The 23,465-nt window shown below is 42.1% G+C and overlaps 1 protein-coding gene and 1 pseudogene across 1 annotated transcript; both read right to left on the reverse strand.

The window, feature by feature from the left end:
- Positions 1-3,033: 3,033 nt before the first annotated feature.
- LOC136525989 (probable glucomannan 4-beta-mannosyltransferase 2) lies at positions 3,034-8,710 on the reverse strand. Its single transcript, XM_066518797.1, has 9 exons — positions 8,159-8,710; positions 7,195-7,293; positions 6,019-6,271; positions 4,806-4,916; positions 4,546-4,682; positions 4,333-4,446; positions 4,054-4,253; positions 3,776-3,973; positions 3,034-3,684 (listed from the first exon to the last, which is right to left on the reverse strand). The coding sequence occupies exons 1-9, from the start codon at positions 8,447-8,449 to the stop codon at positions 3,522-3,524; spliced, it is 1,566 nt and encodes a 521-aa protein (XP_066374894.1). The 5' UTR covers positions 8,450-8,710; the 3' UTR covers positions 3,034-3,521.
- Positions 8,711-10,705: 1,995 nt separating this feature from the next.
- On the reverse strand, positions 10,706-13,280 carry LOC136536702 (uncharacterized; annotated as a pseudogene).
- Between the last annotated feature and the right edge of the window lie 10,185 nt (positions 13,281-23,465).

Here is a 23,465-nt window from a genome sequence, read left to right on the forward strand (position 1 = left end):
TAAGAATGACTTGTCGAATCAGGTATAGGACAACCTCTACTCTTATGTGTATAGCCGTGATGGAATTGTGCCATTCGACAGGGAGTTCCTATATCTGTTTTTCGAGTAAATCTAATGGCCCTAACTTGTTAGACGAACCTTTGAAAGGCTTTATAGTGAACCCTGCCGACCTTCCTTGGTAGTGGGCCAAGAGACTGATCACCTCAGACGAAAGGGTAAATCACGACTCACAGTGAAAGTGTACAGCCTCTGCAGAGTGTAAAACTGGTATATCAGTCGTGCTCACGGTCACGAGCGACCTTGAAACCCTTACGGAATAGATGATCATTAATGGTTAATGATAATAAACACTAATGATATGGATGATGAAGATGCTTACTAATTGTTAATTGTTTATGCTATTCATTATTCATGTTTACCTGATCATGTGTTTATATGGACTTGTGATAAACTTGTTGCTACTCCTATGCTAAAATTGTGACCATTAAAAGTTAATCGCAGTTAAACCAGTGTCAGCCTTTTGAGCCTCATGAACCCCATGTTATATTTGTTGAGTACGACATGTACTTATGCTTGCTTTATTTTTTAATTATTTGGATAAAAATCCCGGATGTGTACCAGATTGCTAGCTTGGAGGAATTATGCTTGTGATCAACCAGTCAGTTGTCCCTGTTGAATTGGAGTCTTCACCCGAAGATTGGAGTAGTCTTTCCGCTGTTTGTTATCTAAGGTTATATTCTTTATACTAAGTATGTTATATATTGAGCATTGTTTAATGATATTACTCTTATTTATAGCTGTATGTGAGATTTGACTTCCTAGGCTCACATATGGTGCGTATCTGATTTTGTCCTTAAACCCAGGTGCTACACTCTCAAACAATATGACCAAGCCAATAAATAAATGGTAATAATCGCAGCCAGGATTCAGATTAATAACCAGCAGTGAAATAACCCTTGAAGAAAAAGCTTGAAAAATTTACCCCAATGCTGAGGACGGCTTTGCTTCGAGAGGGAGAGAATAATGTGGCATTAAGTTCTAAAATTATTGCTCGTGAGAACTCAAGCAAGGGTCTGAACCCCAAAGTTGCATCTGCTAGCACTTCTGAAGATGTTTTAAATGATATCGCCAACAAAGCTCAATTAGTTATTACTCAGTCACATGATCCTCACCCCAAAGTTGCGTCTGCTAGCACTTCTGAAGATGTTTCAAATGATGTCGCCAACAAAGTTCAATTAGTTATTACTCAGTCACATGATCCTCCTATGCAAATTGTCTCTACTGTTGGTGAAATTGCCTCTGCTGCTGGTACATTGAAAGTGGGTGAAGGAGAAAATTTATCTTTGGTTATGTCTAGCAAATATCCATTCAAGAATGAAACATTGATGGACCATGACACTGTTTTCATTCCTACAGACAAGAGCCAAGTTGAGTTAGATATTAAGTCAAAGCCGAGGACGGCTTTGTTTCGAGAAAGGGAGAATGACGAATCCATGGGTCATCAGATTATACATGCAAAGCTTATTGGAAATTCATATAAGGTAACAAGTAATTCAGGTATAAAATTTGGTTCATTCTCCCACAGTGAGATGCAAATCTATATGAAAGGAGTTCATGGCAGTGCTGCTACGGTGCCAGGCAAGAGCATACATACAGGAGCCAATTTTCATAAGAAAATAGAAGCAAAGAAAAGGCTAAAGCAATATATTTTTGTTGGCTCCATCAAAATTGAGATCATAGGTGAGGCACCAGGTTAATGCACAGGACCATGTTCGAGAACTACAGAGACGTGATGGAGTATAAATACGGTGATTAGCAAACTTGCCGTATTATTTTATTATTATTTCCTTTTAGAGAGTAACGTATCTAGCTAAGTCTGAGTCGTTATTTTCCTTACTATGGTCTATGTACGTGTTGGTTTGAGTCGGACCTGATAGCATGCTGGCTGGCCTGCGTGCCATATATGCCTTAGGGCCTGCATGCCTGGAAGATTAGATTGAACTTTATTGTGGAGTTTCTTCCCCGTTGAATCGTCGCTCGAGAAACCCTAGATGATAATTCCATCAGGTTCTTCGCATTGAATATTATCTTCCGGTTCCTCGTGGATCTACGTGGAGTGCGTGATCAAGCTGCTACAGCTTACATGCGTCCCTTGAAATTCTTGGAGTTCTCCGTCTTCTGATCGTGTTCTTCGGAAGCACGGGTGGAAGAATGTCGTCTACTACTCGGTTTGCATATATCTCAAGTTTGTAAGCCGAGTATTCTATTATTGCTACTGCTTGTCTTTGGTTGATCAAACATATTGTCCGAATTATATTGTTTGGTCAATAATTGTCGTGAGAATTTTTGGCACCATCTACCGTTACTGTTGGATCATCCTACCCTTTGGTTATCGTGATTGCTACTGCTGTGTGATCGTTTTGTTATTTGCAAAGGGTTATTTCGCTGCTGGTTATTAATCTGAATCCTGGCTGCAGTTATTACCATTTATTTATTGGCTTGGTCTTATTGTTTGAGAGAGATTTAAGCGATCTGCTGCTGCTGCTGTGCTACTGTTGCCGTGAAGTTCACCATCATTGCCGCAGTTATTATCTAGTCATACAAATTCAGAAAAAAAAATACTCTGATTGTTTTCGCACCGTGAAGATCAGGAAATTTCTCGGACATCGTGTTCTTATCATATGGTTCCTGTAGAAAAATATTAATTGTTACATCCCCATGAAAAGCCTCTGGTTGCATCGTTCGTTTGACAAAATATAGTAACTAAATTTACATTGATGCTGCAGCACCACTGCCTATTATCCATCTTTGTTTCATTTATACAAATCCTTCATGATCATCTCCCCTGACATGTATATAAAAGAAATTACTGGTCTACATAACTATGTGGCATAGATATCGTCAACGGAGTAATCTATGTGGCATAGAAATTACTGGCTTATTTATGCTTTGAGACCGATGTAGAACCCCACATTGCTCTGATTTGCATAATAGAGCAAATGATGGAAGACAATGGCTGTTGCTATGTCACAGTACAAGAATTAATTTCATCTTTCATCGCCTTCTCATTATGCCCATACATCCTTGATGCCAATCTACACATGACAATCATAATGAATCCATAATCTAGCTAGGATACAAACTTGCCTCTCGCCCTATTACAACCATGAATCCATAATCTGAAATCCATGCCAATTATACTCTCAGTTCTGCGATGGGACTGTTACAGATGAATACATCTAGCACAGGGCGATTATTGAGAAAACACATGTATGTCAGGAAAAATGTGTTTACCAGTGGCAAATCATAAAACTGATTTTACCAGTGGTAGTTGAGGAACTTCTTGTCCCCGCCCCCCCCCCACCACCACCACCACACACACACTAGGCTAAGCATGGCCCCGCGTCCTGAATAACATGGACCGAATAACACTACCATCAGATAAAATTCACCTTTGCACATAGTGGCAGTATTCCTAGGAACTAACTGTGAAATGGGGAATAGTAACATCATGTCAGCAGCTATGAGCATGGAGTTTTCGTTCCAACGAAACCAAACCCCATTACAACATATGCAAAGGCCTGGAGGTATAGGTAAAGATAGTATTTGTGGCTTCCAAGTACGAAGTCATATGAAGCACATATTAGGAGGAGGAGTGCAAGCAAGAGCTCAGGAAAGTAAATCCTGCAAAGGCAGTGATTGAAAAATAAGCACATTAAACAAGTAGCAATATTCATCCTTTATTCCTTCAACACTGAAAAGTGAATTCTGTTACCTCTCAACGCATTCTGTTGGCTTCACTGGTTCAAGGAGTGGAACATCCAGGTCATCCTTCACAAGATCTCCTACCTTCTCAGTGACTACCCAATCATTTGCACGTGCAGTCTCAAGTAAACCGGTTACAGCAGCACACATGCGGTGCATGGACATAACATTCTCGAACAGAATCCAGAAGGGCATCAGATGGAGAGACCTGATATATCACACAATATAATCTGAAGATGGCCACATTGACAGGAGATGGAAGGTTGTGCATTGTTGTATTATGCATACCCAGGATTTCTGATGGCGTTCATACATGTAATTGCAGTGGGAATATAGACCAGCCCCCATAAAGGAATGCTGACACCAGGAACCATGGCAGACAAAGGGATGACAACACAATAAAACAAGAATGTCACAAGGGGAGCAATAACCCTTCGGACAAAGAAAAAGCTGTATAGCAGATGATGTTTCTTCCATATTGACACCTCCTGCATCATGTGTAGATGGCAATTATAACATGACAAACTCATGTTAATTCCTTGTGAGGTGAGGACCAAGAAGACAAACCTTGTTTGTAATGATTTCCCAAGCCATTTTCCTGAAGAGATTGGCGGCACCACAAGTCCACCTATGCTGTTGGTGACGGTAGGCTTTGAAGGTACTTGGTAGTTCACTCTTAACCTGTATAAGACTTGCAATAATTGTAATGCTGACATGGTACAGTATATATAGCTTCATAAAAAACAACTGTTCGAAGTTCACAGAGAATCAGTGGAATACCCTAATATCACCAACATACAAGAATTCCCATCCCTTGAGGCTTGTCCGTACAGCCAGGTCCATATCTTCTACAGTGGTGCGATCTTTCCATCCTCCAGACTGATTAATAGCAGACATGCGCCACACACCAGCTGTACCTGTAAACAGAATATAGTTATTGCTTTTCACATAGCTTATCCCACCCCATCCTGTGACAACTGACAAGAAACTTATCAGGGAAAAATCAGAACCTCAGTGTATGGCTACGAACCGGCACTTACCATTAAAGCCAAAAAATGAATACACAAATGATCCTGATTCCTGCTCAACTTTGAAATGATAGTCCAGAGACATCTTCTGTATCCTTGTCATCAGGCAAACATCATAGTTCACTGCAAAATCACCCGGCAAAGGCCAGGTAAGGAACATCCTGTAATCATAATGAACAAAATTTGTCGCTACTTTATCAATATGACCACTGCCATAGCAAATGCAAAGAAACTGCATCAGAACCTTTTGTACAGCTTAAAATTGTCAGCTGACATACTACTGTGTCATGTCACTTGAAATTTTGTTATCAAGAGCCTAAACTGAAGAGCATACAAAAAGGCTTCCCCAATAGGATCATTAATGAAACAGAATTAACAAACTATGTACGGTGTATCGCATTTACTTGTGTGCTTAAACCAGATATTTTGTCACCACTCCGAACACTCTACTAAAAGATTACAATGTTTCTCTAATTTAGGACAAAACTATCTTTACTAAAAGATAACATGACATTTCTCCATGTCCAGACAAAATTATCAGAAATACTCCCTTTGTCCAAGAATAGTAGACGTTTTAGGATCTATCAAAAATACTACAAATGCTCAAGGTAAAAAACTTTATTACCACTAGAAATAGAGATAGAGATGTATTGGGAAAAGAAAAAGGTGTATTGGGAGAAGAGAAAGGTGCATTGGGAAATGAGAACGACAACTATTTTGGGACAAAATTTGGATGCTATAAGGTTAAGTATTTTGAGACAGAGGGAGTATATAAACATTTTAACTATATAGTTAACACTATCAATTTAAATGCTGAATATCATTTATCCAATGTAAGGTGGAAACATTCCAGATGCCAATCAGGTATGCGCATCCAAGTTAGCACATGAGTTCTTGGGTGATGTCTTTAGTTAATTAAAAGGAGGAAATACCATGTCTCTTATAAGGATGAATTGGCTACCCTGAGAATTAAGAAATAATCTCTGTAATCAAACAATTAAAATAAACAAATGAATCTAAATTAACCAAACCAACATAATCTCTAATGAATTAAGAGAACTACACATGAATAAAACTTGTTGTGGACAACAGCATGTGTCAGAACCACACACATAACATTTTGTTTTAATTTTTCTACATATTGTTCACAGATAAAGGTAGGAACTCCAAAAACAGAGTATTCCAAAATATATGCATGACTACAAAATGATATATTTATGCTTACCAAACTCCCAACGTGCTTGTACAAGTGCAATCTTTGGGTTATGCACAAGAAACGGTATGGTTTTTAAAAGGAAGTCAGGTTCAGGTTGGAAATCCGCATCAAAGATAGCAACGAAGTCACATTGCTTGGCGTATATATGTTCCATGCCCTTCTTCAGCGCACCTGCTTTGTATCCCTTTCTGTTATCTCTAACCTCATACTTGATGTTAATTTTTTTGGTGGCCCAATCCTGGCACTCAAGCTCCACTAGTTCCTGCATTCAAGGAAAATGGTTTCGAAGTATTACAGTGGCATAACTTTCTATATATAACCATGAAATGGAAGCTCTTGATGCATTTAGCATGTGGGGTCATTGAACTGAAGATATACATACTAAATGCCCTTTCTGTAGAAAAAACAGAACAACCTAAGCTAACCTTACACTAGACACTTAAACTATCTTGTAACTTGCATTATACCAGGCTGCTAGCCAACACAAATATCTTTAATATATTACACAATGGCAGTGCAGTAATCAAATTATTTAGTGCCACCGTGGGGTCATTGAACTGAAGATATACATACTAAATGCCCTTTCTGTAGAAAAAACAGAACAACCTAAGCTAACCTTACACTAGACACTTAAACTATCTTGTAACTTGCATTATACCAGGCTGCTAGCCAACACAAATACCTTTAATATATTACACAATGGCAGTGCAGTAATCAAATTATTTAGTGCCACCTCCAGTCAGATGCAGTTGACGTTTCAGATGAATAAATTGACTTGACTTAGTTACTTTTTGTTTGTCTGAACGCCAATTAATACTGACTGGAGGGAGACACATACAGAAGCTTTGTTAATCCCTTTTCTCTTAATATTCCAGTATATTGATCCAAAGCATTTCCAAATTTTAAATATTTTGAAGCATCAATATTTCCATATTCGCTAGGTGACTAAATGATCTTATTCATAACAACAATAGACCAACGCAATGTTGCTGAAGCTAACCTAGCAAATTAGTATCAGCATTGTATGCCCATTTGATAATGAGAAACTGATCATTTCTTTATAATTGCAAGTCACAATTAACTTTTAAAAATGCACCACATCAACCACAATTTGACCGAAAATCATATGAATATCTCTACTTTTAGTCAATCAAGATAAGCCATGTCCCTGAAACCAAGGTGTACCTTAATAATCGGATCAGTGGAATCATCCAAGACTTGTATTACAATACGGTCTGGTGGCCATGTGAGGGCACACGCCGCAGCAATGGATAGCTTGTACACCTGTACAAAGAAATGGTCATTGCAATGATGCGGTGTCAAATTCTATAACATTGCAAGACACACAAGAACATTGTTCAGACACCTTGGAAAAACTACGGTTTTTTAGCGTTGTTAGTCAAATGCCCAGCAATGTAAAGAAAGGACTAAACTTGCTTACTTGCATTAGCGACAGTGTCTGTACAGCAAGAAAAACGAGACTGTCCCCCATCCATCTTAATCGTCACTGGTTTCTTTTACTCGACACTAGAATAGCACAAGCAGACACTGCATTGTGCCCCACTTGTCCTCATTAATGGGACTCTTTTTTTTTTTCTTTAGGTGCCCAAGGTATTTTTTCAGATTTTCTTTCATAACTGAACCACAATGCCGTCACTTGTAGCCAAAAAAAAAACATAATTATGTCCTAGTACTAGTATCATGATTGCACTAACAAAAGACAGCTTGCGTGTAAACAGTGGAACCCATTTCTGATACTTGTTGCTTTGAATCCATCTCATAATAAACTCCACATCTCATTCAGCAAGTACAGTACAAACACAAGGAGACATTTGTTGCTTTGAATCCATCTCATAATAAACTCCACATCTCATTCAGAAACAAGAGAAAGGACCCCCAATAGGAACCCTTATCAGACACAGCGCGCCCAGAAATTTCGTCGATAAAATGCCCAGAAATTATCAGCATGATGATGCATTTAAGGTATTGCGGCCCTACTACGGTCGACGTCTAAAACCTCGTAAGATCATAACGCCGCATCCGTACCTACGGGCGACGTGTAACAGGGAGGGAATGGGCCAGCAATTAATTAATCGGGGCACACACATATAGCCAGCTGTGCCCAAAAGAAAAGTGGAGCGCGCCTCACCTCCCTCTCGTTGTACATGGGGATCTGCACGAGCACCATGGGGAAGTCCGCCCCAGTGGCCGCCACCTCGACGTCGTCGCGGCCCCCGGCCCCGGGCATGGGCATGGGCTCCCAGCGGTACCTCGCGTCGAGGCGGGGCCAGCGCCACAGCATCGCGGCGGCGGCGGCGACGAGGCCCATGTACGCGGCCTCGGCGACGAGCATCGCCGACGCCGCGAGGCACGCCCACACCGCCACCCGCAGCGCCCACGCAGCGGCCGTGAGCGCCGGAACCGCCCAGGCCGGCGCCATCTGGATGGGGGGTGCCTTGCTTGGAGCGGACGGAACGGAAGAGCCGAGAGCGGGGGAAGGAGTGGGTGTGTGCGCGTGCGCCCCCGTGCAGCAGCAGCTCTGCCTGCGTGCGTGCGCTTTTTTGAAAGGGGGGTAGCTGGGGTGTGCGGTGTGGATGGCGGCGGTGCTGCGAGCGAGCGGCCCGCGACGCGAGCGAGGAAGAGGAGCCAGGACATTTCGGATTGGATGTGGGGAAAGTTGCCAGGACGGACGTCCCGCTGGATGGGATGGCTTCCCGTGGCTTCAGTTTAGTAATTTAACCTCGAGATACGATCCTCCTTGTCTGAATGAGAGGCCGGACTTGATTAGGAGGTTGTTTACTCTCTTCTAAAAAATTTACTCTTTATTCTATCGAATATTTAATATATGAATGGAGTATTAAATATAGATTAAAAAAATAATTAATTACACATTTTACGACTACTTTACGAGACGAATCTTTTAAGTCTAATTAGTTCATGATTTGACAGTGTGGTGCTATATTAATACATGTGCTAATGACGGATTAATTAGGCTTAATAAATTCATCTCATAAATTACTTATGGAGTCTGTAATTTGTTTTTTTATTAATATCTAAATATCCCATTCAACGTCGTCACGTGACACCCAAAACTTTATGCCTGAATTTAAAGAAGACCTTAATTTGCGTGGACCATGCCCGCTCGGTGTTTGGTTGGGGAGTGAGCAGTGACTGGCCCGGGCAGGCAACTGCAGCGAGAGCAGGCCACCCAATTCGAATCATGTCACCGAGAGTAGCATTTTTTTTCTCGGGAGAGTAGCAGTTTTGGTCTATATGTGCATTTTTGTTTCTTTTTTTTTCTTCCTTCCATTGCTCTTTAACTAGTTCACGTTGAAATTGGTAGAGTACTGTACTGTATAAAGTTATTTTTTCTGCATATGTTCTTTCCTTGCGTTGTTTTTTATTTCTCGACTTTCAAATAAAATAATTATTTGTTACCTCACTGCTAAATACAACCATACCACCATTTAAAAAAAAAACTGTTATACCTGATGAGTACAATATTTAGGAATGAGCTGAAAGATATATCTTTTAAACATATTATTATATTGTCAAATGTATGCATTCGTTTACGAGTTTATATTATAATTGTGTATGATTAAAATATTATATTAAATTTACACCGGACATAAAACATATTATACATTTATCCTCTAACCAAACAGGTCATCATCTAACTTGACTGACCAGACAGATCCTATTGAGTTTTCAATCGGTTCTCCGGCAATGCTTTTTAGTAGACAAGTATTCTATGCTGCTATGCAACCACAGCCCTCCTCTGCTCCGTTAATACTTTCTCGGAACGAACTTATCGCAAAATTTTATGTAATATTATTAGGATCACCCCTCATTGCCACCGACAAGATCGCAGGACGAGAAGTGAGACAAGAGCTCTAAGCTTTCGAGGCGGCAGCGGTTTGCGTCTCACGCTTTGTGCTTGACCAGACCTATTCGTCTTTTTTTAGATAAATGGAACAAAGTTTCCGTCTCTATCACTAGACAAGTGTTCGTCTTGGTGATTGAGTTTTCAACAGGTAAGAACACGGACGAAGGCGCAAGCGAATAGTAGACCAAAGTTTTGGTATGCGCTAGGCGAAATCTAGACGATGACTCTTAGCCTAGTGACTAGTCCAGTCTAGGCTAGCCTAGACGATGGTAGGTGTTTTTCTAGGTATTTTGCCAATTTATATTTATATATTAATATATAATATATACATTTATAGCACAAATCATGAATAATTTAGATAAAAAATAAAGAAGGACCAGTAGACATACCTTAGATCATTTGTCCTTAGTTGTAGTTGATACACTACTGATCACTGAATTTTCTGCAGCACTGCTGCAATAGAAATGGACAACACTTTTAGATGCAATTGGGCATCAATACAAGTGATACAAAAAATAGAAAATAGCAAGTTAGATACTTATATGAGGTCTAAGCCTTCTCTCATCCATTATTAGCATTTCAGCAGCATAGGATAGCCTTTTAAAATCACAAACATGAAGGGACAGCAGACAGAAACACAGAATATAAAATGGATAGTAGACTCGCAGTACATTACATCACATGATTGATGATTCTCAGTTCTCACAACACAAAACATAAGCACAGAGCAGGAGTTCTAAGTTCATAAGTTAAAGATACATGGATGCATAATAAAAGCTAAGACATGACATGAAGCTGTCTCACACTTCTTCAGTAGGGTTCATCCATCACATAGTCATCCTTATCTTCATCAAACTTTTCTTCTTCAGACTCAAACTCTTCTTCATAGAGCTCTCTCATCCTTGCACTTCTACGCAGCTCTAGTTGTTCTTCTGCCCCCACTGCATCTCCAAGCACAGACCAAGGTATTCCTGTACCTTCCATGAGTTCTTCCTCATCTTCCTCATCTCTAAAGACAACTAATGCACAATCATCTCTATTCTCTTGGAGGAAACCTTGAACTTCAATTGTATCACTAGACAAGAGAACATCAGTAATTTTCTTTGACTTGATCTTTGCTCTCTTATTAATCAGCCTGTTGTTGAATTGAATGTAGACCAACTTGTTGAGGCGGTCTGTAGTAAGCCTATTTCTCTTCTTAGTGTGCACCTATAAATTAAAAATAAGAGCACTTTTAGTTCTGCAATTTAATTGTAATGCTGCTGAAATTTTGATAACAGATAGGTACTAACCCCATCAAACCCACTCCAAGTTCTTTCACAACCAGAAGAACTTGTTGTTAAAGATAGGATCTTGGTAGCCATCTTCTGTAGAGCTGGTGTTTCAGTTCTATAAAGCGGCCACCATGATGCTGAAATAAAAAACCTCTCTATTAGTTAGTAGGCACAACAGATTTCTTGTTAGATGAACACAACAAACAACCATGTAAAATCAGCAAACAACTTTTACCTGGATTATAATCAAAGTTTTCAAAAGTCCTTGCAAGCTTCTTGCTAAATGGTCCTTCTCTATTCTGATATTTCTGGAGTTCAATGTTGGCAGCTTGTTCTTACATGTCTTCATCATGATAATAAAAAGTCTCCACACAACTGATAAATCCTTCTGTTATTTTGGGAGCATCAAAGATTGAAGGGTCAGCATAACTGTAGTGTGGATTCAGCAAATAAGCTGTCAAATGCAATGGAGAATCAAGTCTTTCAGCCATTTTTTGTCAACAACAGCAATAACATCTTTGAAACGGGACTCATTATTGTCAAGGGCCTCTTTGACCTGTCTCTTTGCCTTTAATAGTTCTCCATATACAAAACCCATGGACGGCTTCACATCTCCATCAACCAAATGGAGAACTTTGAACAATGGCTCAAAAATAGCCAATGTCAACTTCACATCCTTCCAAAAGTTTGGATTCAATATAGTTGCTATGGCATTTTTTCCCTTCTTTGATTTCACATCCTTCAATGAGTCCCACCTATTATGCACCATCATCTTTCTTAGTTGGTCCTTCTCTTGTATGCTGTTCAAAGTCAAATAGTTTGAAGCAAACCTAGTCACTCCTGGCCTTACTATCTCTTTGCCCTCAGTGAAGTACCTCATGCACTCTAGTGTTCTTGTGTGCCCATAGACAAATATGGTGAATGCCTTTGCTTGGTCAATCACCTTCTTGAACCGAGGCATGTTGCCAATTCCTTGGAGCATCAAGTTGATTGTGTGAGTTGCACAAGAGGTCCAAAAGATCTATGGTCTCTTCTCATGCAATAGCTTCTTTGCTCCCATGTTGTTAGAAGCATTGTCAGTCACAACTTGCACCACATCATTTGGACCAATATCTTCGATTGCTTTGTCCACTAGTTCAAAGATGACTTCACTTGTGTGTGACACATCTGACATCTCTTTTGAGGAAATAAAACTGATTCCATCAGCACAATTAGTGCACACATTCATTATGCTTCTCCTCTTCTTATCTAACCAAGCATCGGTCATAATAGAGCACCCATTCTTCATCTTCTCGGCTTCACTTTCTTGCAGCAAACTCTTGGTTTTTGCATATTCTTCTTCCAACAATCTTCCTCATAGGTCAAACATAGTTGAAGGTTCAATTCTAGGCCTAAATTGTCCAATTGCTTCACACATTTGCTTGAACTCATCATTGTCACATGCATTGAATGGTATTGCTGTCAATGTTACAAAAAAGGAAATTAGTGTTCAGTTCAGTACTACAGCAAGGCATCCAATGAAATTGAAATCTGAAATAAAAAACAGCAACGAAATTACCATGGTTATAGGCCCATCTTGCAATATATTTATGCACCTCATGTAATCTTTCTTTCCAAAGTTCCTTGTTCAGCTTCTGCTAAGTCAAAGATTCAGATTTGGTTGCTGTAGGATCAATAGCTTTTGTCCATTTGTCCATGGGGCCTAATTTGTGAGGCTCTGAACTTCCAACACAAGTGACTTCCTCTGACCCTCCAACCCTAGATACATGAACTTCCTCTCTAAGTTCTAGCTCACGAACAGTCTTCTCCTCCCTCTTCCTTTTTGCTTCATCTAGTGCTTTCTTGCACTTTTCTTGAGCCTCTAGCAACTTCTCTTTGGTGGTCTTCGTGCCCTGGCATTTCTTCGCATTCTTTCCTTCCTGGGCGATATGCTGCTTCAACCGATAAACCCCTCCAAACATTTGCTTGTCACACAGTATGCGCTTCACCTTGTCCTTGTTGTTCGGATCAACAAGAACCCCATACTCCCATCCCACATCATCTGAATTCCTTCTCAAGACAGTTGCTCCCTCTGTTCCACTTGTAGTTTCAGATTGACCCTCTGTTCTCATCATCTGAGTTCAAGCCATCAATCAACAAATTACAAACATATACATGCAATCGCCAATCAGTCAACAAATTCATAGATATATATATACATGCAGATGCAGTCAACAATTTCATAGATTCATCATAGTAGATACATGGAATCATTCAACAATTTCAGATTTCAGAAATAGAGGAGAGGAGAGCAGAGAAAAGGAACAACTGCAGGGAAAGGAAACAGAGGAGACCGGTTGTATATGTTTGCAAACAGACAAAGCAGGGGAAGGAAACAGAGGAGCAGGGGAGGAGGACATACAGACCTTGGGAGGAGACCGGCGGGGAGGAGCTTTTGGCGACGAAGACGAAGAGACCGGCGAGGAGGAGTATGACCCGTGGGGACGAGCTCGTCGAGGAGGAAGAAGACTAGCGGGGAGCAGCGTCGCCGGTGGGTCTTGCCAGGCGGGGAGGAGGCTCACCGGTGGGATCTGCTTCTAGGCGAGCAGTGCAGCCGATGGGACCTGCTTCCCGGTGGGGAGGAGCATGACCCACGGGGATGAGCTCGTCGAGGAGGAAGGAGACCGATGGGGAGCAGCGTCGCCGGTGGGTCATGCCAAGCGGGGAGGAGGCTCACCGGCGGGATCTGCTTCCAGGCGAGCAGCGCAGCCGGCGGGACCTGCTTCCCGGCGGAGGTCAAGGTCGAGGCGAGTATGACTTTCTCTCCCCTTCTCCCCCTTATCCTTCTCCAGCGTAGCAGCGCACGGCTTTTTCCCGTGCCTGGAGCTCTGTGCACGCGCTCGCCTACGGAGCCATTCTTTCACGCGCGATGGCCCGCGTCACTCGCCTAGCTCGATTCCGCACCGCCTAGGGCTCCTAGGCGCCGCTGAGTCACCACCTAGCTCTGCCTAGTCGCTCCGCCCGCCTAGAGGGGCGATTACCCCCCTAGTCCAGGCGCCAGGCCATAGCCTAGCGACTAGGCGCGCCTAGGCGAGATGTAATCATCGATTTTCAAAACTTTGCAGTAGATACAGACAACTGATGGTAACAAGGAGAGTGAGTCATGTCGTTGTTGCAAAAGCCAATACTCCGCATGCTGCTAGCGCTAAAAACACATACATACTCCGTATGGAATACCCCGATCAACATGTTTTTATAGGATTACAACATCAACACGCATCCTTCTCGGCTCCCAAAAATCAAGGTCAAGCATTTAAGACCGAAAGCCATGTGTATACGCTACTCAGGCTCTATTTGGTATGATTCTGTCGGCGCCTCATATGTAAGAGCTACCAAACAATTTAAGAAGATGAGCTATTTTCTAGTGAACGTAGAGAAGTGACTCCTCAGATGCTCTAGAGAAAAATCATGCCAAACAAACTCTAAAATATATGTTGTACAAGAAAAAAATAATATGCAATTTGGTAAAACTATTTGTGTATACAAATATTAGGCCTGTTTAGCTGCTAGTTTTTCTAGCGGCAGTGGCTGCACTTGTCACTATTGATCACTGCCTCACAGGTGCAGTGGGTGCAAGTTACTGTAGAAGAAAGGGAAGTCGAACATGTATTATAAAATTTGCAACATAATTTGACGTATAAGCTTGGTTTCTAGTCTAAAGCACAACACTAAACAAGCAACTACCAATAAGAACTACACTAGAGACTAGAGAGCTACTAAACAAAGCACTAACACTAGTTACTACTACAACTATTGCTAAGCTACTCTAGCTAGCACGATAAACAACTACCACTCACAAGCAAGAATGAATGTAAATACAAGTAAGCTCTTGTTTGGATGCGCATGTATTCATCTCAATCCACATGTGTCGGAGTGGATTAGAGTGGAATTGAACTAAGTTCCATTCCATTCCACTCCAACACATGTGGATCGAAGTGGATACACATGCATCCAAACAAGGCCTAAGAGTAGAAGACAAACCAACGAGTATGAGTGATAGACACAAGATTTATCCCCATGGTTAGGTTCACTACGACATTCAGACTTTTCACAGCCACGTCATAACCCCCATCGCAGTCCAATTTTAGCTTCGGCAGTAAACTATCGACAGTGATGGTCATAGCCTTCACCGTCATCATATGAGACCGACTGTGGTGTACACTAACATCGTCACATTAGCTTATGATGCGTCCGTGATCAGATCCTTATTTCTATCGCATTGGGGCCCGACCCGCCTGTGTGAGTATACACTAACACCACTGTATTGGCTTATGATCCATCCGTGATCAGGTCCTTGTTTCTGTTGCATTGGAGCACGACCCGCCTATGTCAAGGTGAACACCACCATCGCTTCAGTGTATGAACCGTCTGATCATAGGACATGGTTATCGTCGCGTTGCAGTACGATCCGCTCATGATAATTGACCCCTGCCGCATCAGACAAATAGTGACGGTGATGGCTGTCTGCTTCACCAACGGCGAGTGGTATGGCGGTGATGACAAAACAACCAACGGCCCGTACATCCAATGGTGATAGAATTGCATCCGGTTTTCACAAGGTATTTAATAATTCAGGTGGGCCTTAAAAACCTACTGAACACACCATATAGATATAATCATTACACATCATTCATCAAGTCCACAACGAAGAGTACTTGTTATAATAACAATGGACAGTAACATAGCAATTGTGTCAACTAATAAATTAACACAAGCGGTACATAGATAGCATAATAAAGGTTCTACTCCCTATAGACTTACGTAACGAAAATGAGGTAGATGTGCTTCGCTCCTTCAAATTGGCACTCATGCTTGCAAGGCAAAGCTTCCTTGATCATCTTGGTAGCCAATGCACCATGGAACCCCTCTTATTCCTCCCTTAGCCATTGCAGGAAAATCATTCAAAAGCACTAAGACTCCAAAACCTGTACAAAGCAGCAGAATTAATAATATTCAATATACCATTGGTTTAGTTACCAAACCAAAATTGGACTATATATAGACTCAAAACAACTCCTTACCTGAACAAAGACATGTCCTAACAACAAAATACAGCATATGCAACTTTACTGTTTTGCTAATGACTACATGAACAAGAGAACATAAGGCAAATAGTGAGGTCCATTCAAATAAATACTCTAGGTACTTCTAGGATAGCGGACGACCCGGGTAGGGAGGACATGAACTTTCTGCGGCTCATGTCATATGCCATCAGTGTTCTATCCTCCCCAACAAGGAAAATCAAATTCCATTCTAGGTGAACTGCAATCACTCTGTAGTCCACATTGGCAGTCTTGAAATCGAGTCAAATATTGTTTTGTACAAATAGCTCCAGTGTGGTCACCTTATGCTTCAATGTCTATTTACTAGTACCATAGTATTTAAGGATCCAGATTGAAAGGTCAGACGTACTGAAAATATCAGCAATGCATATACACAACTGACCCTGATCTCCATTGATGGACATTGTAAGACCTCATGGCCTAAGAATTTTTCTCCATGTCTTTCCCTTTATCAATAGCAACTATATGGGACACCTCCAGCATGTGCATAAAAATATTAAGAAACATAGTTCCTAAAAATTTGGTTACTAGAATATCCTCTTTTCATTCAGATTCTTTACACATCCATGCTCTAGTTTTGGATGAGTAGATGCTGACAATTAACACCATAGGTGACCTTACCCACAATTCTACCACATGGAAGTGCGAGGAGATTGTTGGATTGAACCCCAAGCGAGCTAAACCATAACAAAGGTTGCTATGCAGCAGTACCACTGATTTGCTAGTCACCGGATTGTAGACAACATAGCGAAGCCCAACACACCAACAAAGGAAGAGGCCTCTGCAGCAATCTGAGATGACTAAATCCTGAATGGTGAAGGACAAGGAAAAGGAGGGGTATTCACCAATGAAGCTGGCAAATTGGTGTTTGCCTTTCTAGTTGACATACATGAATCCGACGACAAACTGGGGCAACTCCTTATAGTACTCAGATTTGGAGATGAGGTGGTACTAGGAGCGACACACACTTGCAGCTACACAAGGTGTGGACGGTGAGGCGGTGGAGGATAAGGACCAAGACATCGTCTATGAGGATGTCTACTTCATTCCTCTTGTTGGTGGCCTCCTCCTCCATCTTGGATCTAGTGGAGCAGGGTCGACGATGGAAGCAGTGGTGTTGTCACCTCAATCAGAGCAGGAGCACCTATGGGAATGTGCTCATGAGCTCCTTAATGATCAGATGGAAGCTTGATTCATACTCATATGAGATAAAAGGGGGATAAAAAGCCAAGAAACATGGATAAGGGAAGTGTGAGAAAGCATTACCCTTGTCTTTGGATCTTGCGGCAGCGAGCTCGAGTGGCACAGCGATGATGAGTACTAGCCTAGTCACCAGTAGATATGTGCGGACATGCCGGTGAGGCATACCGACGTAGAGCACTAGCTTGTCGGCAGTGAGTGGTGGCTTGGACGTCGATGAGAAGGTGCGATCACGTCGTTCAGCACTAGAGGGCAGGACCGGCGATGAGGAATAGTAGCACTAACGAGGAGATGAACAGGGTGGCTGGGTGGGTAGTGGTCTTTGTAAGCTAACTACAAAGTAGGACTTGCAGGAATAGAAATTTCCACCAAAATTTCTAAAAATGTGCAGGAGTGTCGCGCTGGCTTGCAAACTTTGACGATATCAACAGTGAAGGCTACCGACAGTGGTGATTGGGTCTTAAAGAAGATGGTAGCACTTAACGGTGGCGGTGATATAATCTTTTCAACAACGCTTATATCCGACGATGGTAGAATTGTACAATGTTGATACTAATTCAACTCAACCTTAATAGCTTACTAAACACACATCATACTTTTTACAATAACAATGGATGCTAACATGACAAAGTTTGTCAACTGATGTTGCATAATAAAGGTACTGATCTCTACAATAACAATGGACACGATAACAAGTCGTACCATACGGCGGTTTGCACATACAAAAGCAACACTCCATCAGCATCTCAGTGAGGTAACAACGTTCAAAATCAACAAAATACATTCTTTTTTTATTAACTCTATTACACTTTTCATTCAACAGGCGTACAATAACAACAATCTATCACCAACTATAGTTATGATAACAAAAACCTTATGAGCGTAGGTTTATCCCTATACTCAGCGATGGACATCTCATGAAGCATAGAAGCCAGACAAAGGCGTAACTAAACCTTCACCGTGCCTCAGGATCTTCGCCACGAGTAGGGATGACGCTTAGAAGAAGCTTGGGGAAGAACCACCTCATGGAACTCCCTCTAACATCCGAGAGGATGAGGAGCCCTGCGAGGATCCTTGCCCGTGCTATCTTCTTCACCATCGGGGAGGAATGCATGGCGACAACTCGATGATTCTAAGCCACCGAATTGATATACGGGGGTTCCTAGGTTAAAAGGCTTAGCGTAGCTGCCAAAGTATGACATGAACCATGGTGGACGAAAGGAGTTTCCACTCTCTTACTCAGTCTAATGCTAAGGTATTTGGAGGGAGGGGAGGGAGTGGTGAGAGACTCAGTGCATGCAGACCTTGTTTAAATAGGCCAACATTGAAGATGCACCCAGATTAGTGTAGTTATGTGCCTTCCAAGGAGCACGCATCAGGGAAGACAAGGTATATAATGGTTCCTGACATAATAAGTGGTGGGGATGGTTGTCACACCCAGTTTAATAAAACAAACCGAATGCACATCACATGTATGCTAGGATCTATTTATTCATACATGCGGCAACAATATAGTGATAAAAAATAGTGTTTATTACAAAGGTGATTACATATTACAAAATGAACAGAGGGTCTAAACAAAAATTACATCAAAGTTATAGCGAAGCAGGGTCTCCATCCCCATAGGTAGCCGACCAGGGGTACACTAGCCTAACATCGACACCATATTCAAGGCAACACCATCTTCTAGGGACTCTGTCTTCTAGTTTGAACAACTAGGTAGGGTAGCAAGGGGGACAAAGAGAAGGGTGAGTACATTGAAATGTACTCCGCAAGTGTAGGAAAATATGACATGAGGGCCAACATAAGAAAATGCTTATAAGGTTTGACACAAGCACTTAAGTGACACATCCTAATTTTCCTTAAATCCTTAGCAACTAATTACTAGGTGAATTCTACCTTCTCCTCTACACTTGGATTCCATCCAAGCACCACACTTGGATTCCATCCAAGATCCCAACTGTAGCCTCTCATTCCCTTACCAAGGGAACCACCCAACCAAGAACCAGATCCATCTAATCACGAAGAAGTCCAAGCTTGCTCTTGACCGTGAGCACGACTGATATACTAGTTTTACACTATACAGAGGTTGCACACTTTCACCATAAGTCATGTTTTCCCCATCACGCTTCACACTACCTAGGTGCTGTAAGGTCGAGATGGTGACTAGAGGGGGGGTGAATAATCATTACTAAAACTTAATCACGCCGGCTAACCGAAATAAGTATGGAATTAAAACTATCGGTATAGCCAAGACTACACCCCTCTATCTATGTTCTCTAGCACCTCGCTAAGATCCTAATTAAGCAACAAAGGTGCCGGGCTAGCTAGAGCTCACCTAACCAATTCTAGGAGCAAGGTCACACAAACCTATGCCACTAGTACTTCAAGCAATGAGGGAGCTCCTACACATGCTAGTAAGCAAAAGCACAAAGCCAACTAAGCTCACTAGCAATGCTCAATAATAAGGCAACCAATGTCAAATTAGAGAGCGCAAATACTTAGCTACATAAACTAAGCAATATGACTAACAAGGCTACACAAACCAAATTAACCATGCAAGGGAGCTACTTCTATGCTACACAAGCAAGAAGGTAACTAGTGAGCTACACAAGCTAACTAATTACAAGAGCAACTACACAAGCACAATATATATAAAAGTAATCACAAGCTTGTGTAAAGGAATTGTAAACCAATGGGAAGAACAAGGTTGACATGGTGATTTTCTTCCAAGGTTCACATGCTTGCCAACACGCTACGTCCCCATTGTGTCGACCTCTCACTTGGTGGCTCGACGGCTAATTGGCATCACCCGCTAAGCCCGCACGTTGGGCACCGCAAGAACCTATCCTGAAAGTGAGGGTAGCTCAATGACATGCTCAACTAGAGTTGCTCTTCGCTGCTCCCGTGGGGCGAGCACAATGCCCCTCACAAAGCTCTTCTCTAGAGCACCGCACAAGCTTCTTGCGGGCTTTGATGGAGACCACCACTAAGCTATCTATGAGGTGGCAACCTCCAAGAGTAACAAGCACCACCGGCTTATAACTCGATCACCTAGTGCCACTCGATGCAACCTCATGATGTAATCACACTAGAATCGCTTTCTCACACAATCGGATGATCACTATCAAGCATATGTGAGATGAAGGGTTCCTAAGCACTCACAAGCATGGACACAAAGTCCCTTGAGCTGCTCTACACCAGCCATGGCTGAGACCACATTCTATTTATAGCCCCATGGGCTAAACTAGTCGTTACCCCTTCACTGGACAAATTTCGGGACGACCGAACGCTCTGGTCAGATCGATCGGACATAGGACCTCAGCGTCCGGTCGTTCAATGCTTGCCATGTGTCATCGACTTCAAACGCTGTTCACCTGATCTCAATGGTCAAGTGATGATGGGACGCAGCTGCTCAAGTGACTGGATGCACCAACACCAGGGTCCGGTCGTTTCCAGTAAGCATCCAGTCGTGACCAGATGCATCCGGTCGGTCACCATCGGACGCAGCTGAAAGGTCCTAATGGCTAGAGGGGGGTGAATAGCCTAATAAAAATTTCTACAACAACACTTAACAAAAAGGTTAGACAATTAAGAGGTGAAGCAAGTGTTGCAATAGCCTACTCAAAATGCAAGCCACCTACCATAATTCTAGTTTAAATAGTATCTATTCACTCAATAGCTATGACACTACCCTATGTTAGTGTGCTCTCAAAGGCTAACTAAAGAGCCACACTAACCAAGCAAGCAAGCTCTCACAACTAGCTACACTAAAGAGCTTGACAACTAGTTTGCGGTAAAGTAAAGAGAGTGATCAAGAAGGTTATACCGCCGTGTCGAGGAGTGAACCAATCAATCACAAGAATCAATATCAATAAAGACCAATCACATGGGAATCAAAGGATGAACACAATGATTTTTTGCCGAGGTTCACTTGCTTGCCGGCAAGCTAGTCCTCGTTGTGGTGATTCACTCACTTGGAGGTTCACGCGCTAATTGGCTTCACATGCCAAACCCTCAATAGGGTGTCGCACAACCAACACAAGATGAGGATCACACAAGCCACGAGCAATCCACTAGAGTACCTTTTGGCGCTCCGCCCGGGAAAGATCAAGAACCCCTCACAATTACCACGATCGGAGCCAGAGATAATCACCACCCTCCGCTCAATGATCCTCGCTGCTCTAAGCCATCTAGGTGGCGGCAACCACCAAGAGTAACAAGCGAAACCTGCAGCGAAAACACGAACACCAAGTCCCTCTAGATGCAAACACTCAAGCAATGCACTTGGATTCACTCCCAATCTCACTATGATGATGAATCAATGATGGAGATGAGTGGGAGGACTTTGACTAAGCTCATAAGGTTGCTATGTCAATGAAAATGGCCAAAGATGTGAGCTACAGCTGGCCATGGGGCGTAAATAGAAGCTCCCACGAAATAGAGCCGTTATACCCCTTCACTGGACATAACGCGAGCGGACCGGATGCTCCAGTCCAATAGATCGGACGCTGCTCCTCAGCGTCCGGTCGCCCGATGGCGTCCACGTGTCTCCTGCGTTCAACAGTGAACATTTGATCTCAACGGTCGATATGTTGACAGGACAATCCGATAGAGCTAACCGGACACTGGACCCCCAGCGTCCGGTCGTTTACAGTAAGGGTCCAAAACATGTTTTTGCCGACTGGACGTGTCCGGTCATGCTTAATCGGACACAGCCCAGCGTCCAGTGCTTAACCCTAATTGCTGTGCCGACCGACAACACGACCGGACGCAGCCCTTCAGCGTTCGGTCGCAGAGCGACCCAGTGTCCGGTCAGTTGACCGACGCCAGCGTCATTGCGACCAACTCCATTTCACCTCTAACTTCTTCACCCTTGCTCAAATGTGCCAACCACCAAGTGTATCACCTTGCGCACATGTGTTAGCATATTTTCACAACCATTTTCAAGGGTGTTAGCACTCCACTAGATCTTAAATGCGTATGCAATGAGTTAGAGTATCTAGTGGTACTTTGATAACCGCATTCCGATACGAGTTTCACCCCTCTTAATAGTATGGCTATCGATCCTAAATGTGATCACACTCTCTAAGTGTCTTGATCACCAAAACAAAATAGCTCCTATGGTTTATACCTTTGCCTTAAGCTTTTTGTTTTTCTCTTTCTTCTTTCCAAGTTCAAGCACTTGATCATCATCATGGTATCATCATCATCATGCTATGATCTTCATTTGCTTCATCACTTGGAGTGTGCTACCTATCTCATGATCACTTGATAAACTAGGTTAGCACTTAGGGTTTCATCAATTTACCAAAACCAAACTAGAGCTTTCAATCTCCCCCTTTTTGGTAATTGATGACAACCTGTATACAAAGATACGAAATAAAATTCAATTGAATCCATATTACTTGCCCAAGCATATTTACCATGTGTAAAAGGATATGAACAAGTTTCATGAACCCCAAATGGTAGCAATTGCTCCCCCTACATATGTGCTAAGAGTTTGGATTGTAGCTTGCACATATGCTTAGATAGGAAATATAGGAGACAATGTCTACTAAATGATGCTAAGGTATAAAAGATGGACCTTTGAAGCATGATACCAATCGGAGTGCACCAATATGTCATCCTTAGCACCATGGTTAGCTCAATACCACTTGGAAACAACACTTGGAAATGAAAGTTATCTAGTGATTTCATTTCATCATTCAATCTTACAACTAACATACATCACACAAGCATGGATGTTTAAATTTAATACTTGTGCCATGCAAGCAAACATATGAAGTGCACATTCAAATGCATCATACAAGTTCATGAGCTTGCTCCCCCTACTTGTGTGCTCAAAATTTTAGTTAATCCCTTTCCTTTGTCATATCTCTCCCCCTATGTCATATATCAAGATATCTTTATGTTTCTCTCCCTTTATGATATTTCTTCCCCTTTTTCACTATCTTTACTACTATCTTTGTTTCTCTCCCCCTTTGTCATCAA

The sequence above is a fragment of the Miscanthus floridulus genome, chromosome 2 (assembly GCF_019320115.1).
Source record: "Miscanthus floridulus cultivar M001 chromosome 2, ASM1932011v1, whole genome shotgun sequence".
NCBI classification, from domain to species: Eukaryota; Viridiplantae; Streptophyta; class Magnoliopsida; order Poales; family Poaceae; genus Miscanthus; species Miscanthus floridulus.